The following is a 7,885-nucleotide window of genomic DNA, read 5'->3' as shown; positions in this document are numbered from 1 at the left end:
ACGATGCACAGGGGTCACTCCTGACTCTACAGTCAGGAATTACCCCCGGCGGTGCTCAGGGGATCCTATGGGATGCTGGGAATTGAACCCGGGTCGGCCGCGTGCAAGGCAAACGCCCTACCCGCTGTGCTATCGCTCCAGCCCCCTATCTATTTATTTTCGACCGCACTTGATAGTGCTCAAGGCTACTCCTGGTTCTGCACTCAGGGTTCACTCTTGGAGGCCTCAGAGGGCCATGTGGGTTGCCAGGGTTTTAACTTGGTTGTCAGTGATTCTACACGCAAGACAAATGCCTTACCCACTGTACAGCCTGTTGGGCCCCTGTGGGATAGTTTAATGTGTTAGGCAAAAGGACAACCTATTGTGTTTGTGTTTAGGTGAAGCATGGTTTAAGCAGATGTGTGTGTGTGTGTGTGTGTGTGTGTGTGTGTTAATAAGCACGGACAGACTCTGGCGACTGAGCAATATGTCACAGTGGCCAGGATGAACCAGGACCTTTCCCTGTCCGTGTTAGATGTTTCTGGTCCATGTGGGTGACTCAGGGCCGCAGGGTGCAGAGCACACAGCAGTGCCGGCCTGCATCTCCCACGTTTATGCTGATCTGCGGTTGCTCCTTCCAGCTGCCCCACGATGTAGCAGCTCCCACCCCGAGACCTTCAGTTCCTGACGTTTCCTGTCAGATGTGTGTGTTTTCTCCTTTAAGAAAGACCCAGAATCGCAGTCACCCCCCAGCCTTGAGTGTTCCAGAGGCATGAAGAGCTGAAGTGTGTTCCTGTCTTCCTGGTGGGCGTCCAGTTCAGGCAGTGGGGTCCAGTCTGTCTCCTCCTAGACTATACATATGTCGTCTGTTTCTGACTCTGCCTGTCCTAGGACTACTGTTCTGGCATCAAGTAAAACAAGGGTTCATTTCTGGCACCACAAAAACTGAAGATTGAAAGATGTCAGATTTCCATAGATTACTCACTGGTATCAAAATAGTTAATGCCAGGTTTCTGTAACGTTCCATCAAGTGCATGTGTGCTTAATCTTAGTGATTTTTTTTTTAATTAAATCCTTCAGATATAAGAAGCCTAAATAGTATTTCAACAAATATATGGATATACAACAGTTTGTATGCACATTTATACATAGATGAGCATATGTCTGTGTGTTTTATATTGCATTTTCTTGAATACCTGTAATATATGTGTATGCATTTATTTTTTCTTTTTAAAATTTTTTACTTGGATTTTATTTATTTATTTTTTTTGCTTACATATTGCTTACATCATTTTTAATGTGTACAGATACAACATTATATACATTCACAATGTTGTGCACCATCATCAGAATTCATTTCAAGAACTTTTAAAAAAATCATCTCAAAAAAGTCTAGGAATTATTAGACAAGAACTTCTCATATGCCCTTAGTCCAAGCCTAGATAACCTTTATTTATTTATTTATTAATTAATTAATTAATTTATTTATTTTGCTTTTTGGGTCACACCTGGGATGCACCTGAGTTACTCCTGGTCTGCACTCAGGAATTGCCCCTGGCAGTGCTCAGGGGACCATATGGGATGCTGGCAATTGAACCCGGATTGGCCACGTGCAAGGCAAATGCCCTACCCGCTGTGCTATCACTCCAGCCCAAACCTTTATGTTTTTCAACATATATACATTTGGTTTTGTTTTAGGGCAGCCCCAGCAATGTTCAGGGGTAATTCCAGGATCTGCGTTCAGTAATCTTTCCTGGCAGTGCTCAGGAGAGCAGGTGGGGGCCCAGGGGTGAAACCTGGGTCTGTTTAATGCAAGGCAAATACCTTACCTGATGTACTATCACTCCAGCCCCTCAACATTTATACATTTCTTTCTCTTAGGTATCTTATACAAGAACAATCATAAGAATTTGTCTTTGTGTCTGGCTTATTTAACTTAGAAACAGTTTTCTTGTTTTATCTACCCTGCAACATATTTCTGAACTCCATTCCTTTTTAGAGAGGAACAATATATATATATATATATATATATATATATATATATATATATATATATATATATATAAGCTTTTTGGGTCACACCCAGCAATACTCAGGGGTTACTCCTGGCTTTGCACTCAGGAATTACTCCTAGCGGTGCTCGGGGACCATATGGGATGCTGGGGATCAAACCCGGGTCGATCGCGTGCAAGGCAAACGCCCTACCCTCTGTGCTATCGTTCCAGCCCCAAGGAACAATATTTTAATGTATACACATTTTGTTTATCCATTCATCTGACATTTAGATTATCTTTATCAATTTTGCTACCTTAATAATTTTTCCTTTATTTAATTATTTTTAATTGAATCACCATGAGAGAAGTAAAAAAGCTATCAGGTTTAAGTCTCAGCCATACAATGATCAAACACCCATCCCTTCATCAGTGCACATATTCCACCACCAAGAACCCCAGTATACTCCCATTCCACCTCCTCCCCCCATGTAGCTGATGATTTTCACTTTAATCTCTCTTTTTTTTTTCTTTTTGGGTCACACCTGGTGATGCACAGGGGTTACTCCTGGCTCTGCACAGAATTACTCCTGGCGGTGCTCAGGGGACCATATGGATGTGTGCAAAGCAAACGCCCTACCCGCTGTGCTATCGCTCCAGACCCACTTTAATCTCTTTACTTTGATTACATTCAATATTTCAACAGAAAACTCACTATGATTATTTGCAATTTCCCCCCAACAATCAGATCTGCCGAAAAGGCTTCAGTTGATAATATGTTTTCCATTGCTGAAAATGAAGAGCATATGAGATCGTGCAGCCACAAGTGAGGTTTTGGACTTCTGGTATTTAGTAATTAAGTCCAGAGAAATTTCTGCCTGAAGTTGCATCACTGCAAGCTCGTACCTTTGTTTAGTGGGGTCTAAAAGATGGCAGTTGCCACACTGCTGGCAAAAGGAAAGGCCAAGAGAGAAAAACCTTTTCCCTCCTCGGGCGGCATGGGGCTGTAGCCTAGTTCACAATCTAGAGGCATTTCTGCAAGAAGCTGCTGGGTGCCGAAAGTAGTTAGTTGACCTGTGGAATCATGGGCGCTCAGGAACATAGGAGCCATTTCTGTGCGGCTGCTCTGGTCTCGTCTAGGCAACTTTTTAAAATTTATTTATTTATTTATTTATTTATATTTTAAAAAAATTCTTTTATTAATTCACCATGTGGAAAGTTACAAAGCGTTCAGGTTAAAGTCTCAAACAATGCTCAAACACCCATCCCTTCACCAGTGCACATATTCTAACACCAAGAATCACGATAAAAATTTATTTATTTTTATCCCCAATGTCTTGTATTTATTTATTTATTTAATTTTATTTTTGTTAAATTTTATTTTATTATATTGAATCACCGTGAGAAAGAAAAAAATACAAAGCTTTCAGGTTTAAGTCTCAGTCATACAATGATTGAACCCTCATCCCTAAACCAGTGCACATGTTCCACCACCAAGAACCCCAATATACCCCCCTCCCACCCAGCCTCCACCTAAGTTGCTAACGATCTTCATTTTATTCTCTATACTTTGAATATATTCAATATTTCAAAAGAAAACTCACTATTATTGTTTGGAATTTTCCCCCAACAATCAGGCCTGCTGAAAGGGCATCATTTAATAATTTGTTTTCATTGCTGAGAATGAAGATTCTATGACCCAAGCATTGAAGTCTGGCCTGAAACATGCTGACATTTGTGGAGTGTGGCAGTTTTTGGCTGCCAGGGCTGTATGGGTAGGCACTGGTTGACCTGCCCCCTCCAAGGTGCCCAGAGTGACTCAGCCTTGTGCAGGGTTGGAAGAATCTCTGCAACTTGTTGGTCTCTTTTGAGATGTATTTATAGGTCTTTGGATCAAGGTTTGTGAATGAGCTTATTTGGCGCTGGAGATGGTTCACAGGCATGACTTCCAGGACTTTGGAAATACGGAGGCATGAGGGAGTCAGCCCATACTTGATTCCGTGAAAGCCTGGTGATTTCAGCCACAAAACCCAAATACCTGAGTTTTTATGTGGATTAATTTTTGGATGAGGCTAGAGCTAGCAGTGGGTCCAGCTGGGAGCATGGTGGCAATTGTGGAGTACGGATGTTGTGGCTCCATTTATTCATTCTTCGATAAGAAGGATATAATGTTTTCTTGAAGTTAGATACTTCAGACAGCTCAGGACTCAAATACTCTGATATTCAGAGTTGGTATTTTTTTGAAGGGATATTTTATTTTATTTTATTTTTTTGCTTTTTGGGTCATACCTGGCGATGCACCGGGGTTACTCCTGGCTCTGTACTCAGGAATCACCCCTGGCGGTGCTTAGGGGACCATATGGGATGCTGTGAATCGAACCCAGGTCGGCCGCATGCAAGGCAAACGCCCTACCCGCTGTGCTATTGCTCCAGCCCCGGATATTTTATTTTATTTTATTTTATTTTTAATTTATTTCATTGAATCACCAAGTGGAAAGTTACAAAGTTCTCAAGCTTATATCTCAGTTATACAATGCTCAAACACCCATCCCTTCACCAGTGCCCATATTCCACCACCAATAAAAACAAAAACAAAACAAAAACAAAAACAAAACAGTATACATCCCACACCTCAGCCCCCAACCCCCCCCCCCGTGCGTGAGTGATAATTTCACTTCCTTTTCTCTTTACCTTGATTACATTCCAGATTTCAACACACAACTCACTATTGTTGTTAGAGTTTCAAAACAGACTCACTATTTTTGTTGGAATTTATCCCCCAAGAATACAGCTCTATTAACAAGGAAATATTTGATAATAAGTTTTCCACTGATGAGAATGAAGAGATAAAATGCTGTGCGACCGCGGTAGCGGCCACGCGGTTTACAATTTCTGTATTATAGTAATTAAGTCCGCGGAGATTTAAGTTGGAAAATGAATCATTTCCCTTACTGGAACAGCATGTAGCAAAAGCTTAGTTCACAGTCTCCATACATGGGTGCAAGCACTTGCTGGAACCTTGAAGGGATATTTTAAGCTGTCTTTAAAAATATAGTGTTTCGGGGGCTGGAGCCATAACTCAGCAGGTAGGGCATTTGCCTTGCAAGCGGTCGACTTGGGTTCGATTCCTAGCATCCCGTATGGTCCCCTGAGCACCGCCAGGAGTACTTCCTAGGTGCATGAGCCAGGAATAAACCCTGGGCATCGCTGGGTGTGACGCAAAAAGCAAAAAACATATAAATAGTTGCGCGTTTCCCCGAAATCTCTCCGGCCCGCGGAGAGACAACAGTGGAAAGCGCTCCTAATTGGGTGGGTTCTGTGAGCGGTCCCGACCTGAGAATAAAACTGGTGAGGTTAGAAAGAAAGAGGCTCAAGACAACACATGCTGATCAAGAGCGTCTTTATTATCAGTCATGCTGGTTTTATACCTTTCTTAGCGGGGGGTTGGTACATGAGTTGTCAATCATCAGGGAAGTGTCTTCTCAGACCAAATAAGGAAAAGTTTGGGGTGTTCTTTGGTGGGCTACAATATTCTCTAAGAGTCGGTTGAGAAATAGTGGGGAGGGGAAGACAAAGGTTTATCTGGCAGGAACATCTGTCAGGAGGAACGTACAAGGTTTCGTAAGCTAAAGTATGGCTTTTAGTGTAAAGGAAGGTATTCTGCTCTGCGGGCCCTTGGGGTCTCGTGGTTAACTGCCCTGGGCTACTTTTACTTCTAGAGGTTAGCTATTTCCTTTGTCACAAGGGCACCTGTGCCTCAGGTTATGCAAACAATGGTAATGAAATTTTCCGGTTTGTCCAGAGTAAAGGTTGCGGGGGCCCTCTTTTGTTGAGGGTCCTGAACAGTCCCCAACAAATAGTATTTCAACAAACACAGCTATCCAATAATTAGGGGCTGGAGTGATAGCACAGCGAGTAGGGCATTTGCCTTGCACACGGATGACCCGGGTTTGATTCCTCTGCCCCTCTTGGAGAGCCTGGAAAGCTACCGAGACTATCTTGCCCGCATGGCAGAGCCTGGCAAGCTACCAGTGGCATATTCAATATTTCAAAAACAGTAACAACAAGTCTCAAAATGGAGACGTTATTGGTGCCTATTCAAGCAAATTGATGAGCAATGGGATGACAGTGATACAGTGATCCAATAGTTAGAAAAAAGTACAATTAAATTTTGTGTCCCATCTAGCAATGCTCAGTGTTTTCTCCTGGCTCTAGCTCAGGTGTTGCTTCTGGAGAGGTTTGGGGGATAATTTGGGGTAGGCCCAAATTTGATTAAGCCAAGTGTCCTACTCACTATACTATCACTCCAGCACACAAGTTTTCCCCTTAAGGTGAAAGAAGTTTCTAGTCATATATGCTAAATCTCAGATTTCTCACATTCACCTATCCATGCCTATATCCTGTTTCTGCAGGGACTGACTGAGAAGGGGCAATGAGGCAGAATAATCAGTCCTTGCTGGCCGACTTCATCCTGGAAGGGCTCTTCGATGACTCCCTCACCCATGTCTTTCTTTTCTCCTTGACTATGATGGTCTACCTTGTTGCAGTCAGTAGTAACACCCTCACCATTTTTCTCATCTGTGCTGACCGTCGGCTGCACACCCCCATGTACTTCCTGCTCAGCCAGCTCTCCCTCATGGACCTCATGCATGTCACCACCACCATCCCCAAGATGGCTACCAACTACCTATCAGGCAGGAAGTCCATCTCCTTCATGGGCTGTGCTACCCAGCACTTCCTTTACTTGGCAGTGGGAGGGGCTGAGTGTGTGCTCCTGACTCTCATGTCCTATGACCGTTATGTTGCCATCTGTCATCCACTGCATTATGCTGTTATCATGAGCAGGAGGGTGGCTCTGATGATGGCTGTCACATCATGGTTGGGAGCATCCATGAACTCCTTCATTCACACTGTGATCTTGATGCATTTCCCTTTCTGTGCATCTCGAACAGTCCACCACTTCTACTGCGAGTTTCCTGCTATTGTGAAATTGATATGTGGAGACATCTCTGTTTATGAGACCACGGTGTACATAAGCAGTGTTTTATTCATCCTCCTCCCCATCCTCCTTGTCTCCACATCTTATGCCTTCATCCTCCACAGTATCATTCAGATGCGTTCAACTGGGAGTAAGAGGAATGCCTTTGCCACTTGCAGTTCTCACCTCACTGTGGTTTCCCTCTGGTTTGGGACTGGTATCTTCTCATACATGAGACCCAGTTCCCAGCGCACTCCACTGCAAGAGAAGGTTGGTTCTGTGTTCTATAGCATCATCACCCCGACCCTGAATCCTCTGATTTATACTCTCCGCAATAAGGATATAGCTAAGGCACTGAGGAAAGTGCTGGGGAGAGATGCTGTAATACAATGACTAATTTCTGGGTGCCCCAAGGATAGGAGTTGAATGCTGTCTGTTATTCAATTAATTTGTGTAAATTTTCAAGAGTCCAGATCACTGATGTTCCTCAGCTGTTCAAAAATAACGTGCTAAATAAAAATTCAGGTATTCTAAGTTGGTCTCTGGTGTCTAAGCGCTGTAGACAACTGTGTTATTTATTTGTGCTTCTAGAGCAAAAAATACCATACACTGGCATAAATGTTGAATAACCAACATTTGTTTGTAAATAGTCTGTGGACTGGGAGACCCGAGATCTTGGTGATGGGAGATTTGGCATCCAGTGAGAAAAACGTCAGGTTTCAAGATGACCATCTCCTCTTATGGGAGAAGGAACCAAGAGTCCCCTTATTAAACACCGGCTCTGCATAAGAGTTAACCACCTCCTTAAATGCCCCCCTCCCCGCAATATGATATTGTGGATGAGACTAAAACACAGGAGTCTGGGGATTACACAAATTTTCATTATATGCAAAGCACAGTTCAGTAAACTTCTGTAGAACTAGGGAAGAATAAAAAA

At 43.1% G+C, this 7,885-nt stretch overlaps 1 protein-coding gene across 1 annotated transcript; it reads left to right on the top strand.

Moving 5' to 3' along the window:
• The first annotated feature begins 6,402 nt into the window (after nucleotides 1–6,402).
• On the top strand, nucleotides 6,403–7,341 carry LOC129404269 (olfactory receptor 2AE1-like). Its single transcript, XM_055136127.1, has one exon. The coding sequence runs from the start codon at nucleotides 6,403–6,405 to the stop codon at nucleotides 7,339–7,341; it is 939 nt and encodes a 312-aa protein (XP_054992102.1).
• The last annotated feature ends 544 nt before the right edge of the window (nucleotides 7,342–7,885 follow it).

This window comes from Sorex araneus, chromosome 4 (assembly GCF_027595985.1).
Source record: "Sorex araneus isolate mSorAra2 chromosome 4, mSorAra2.pri, whole genome shotgun sequence".
Taxonomy (NCBI): Eukaryota; Metazoa; Chordata; class Mammalia; order Eulipotyphla; family Soricidae; genus Sorex; species Sorex araneus.
Note: the sequence above shows the minus strand (reverse complement) of the source record. Positions and strands in the feature narration are given on the sequence as shown.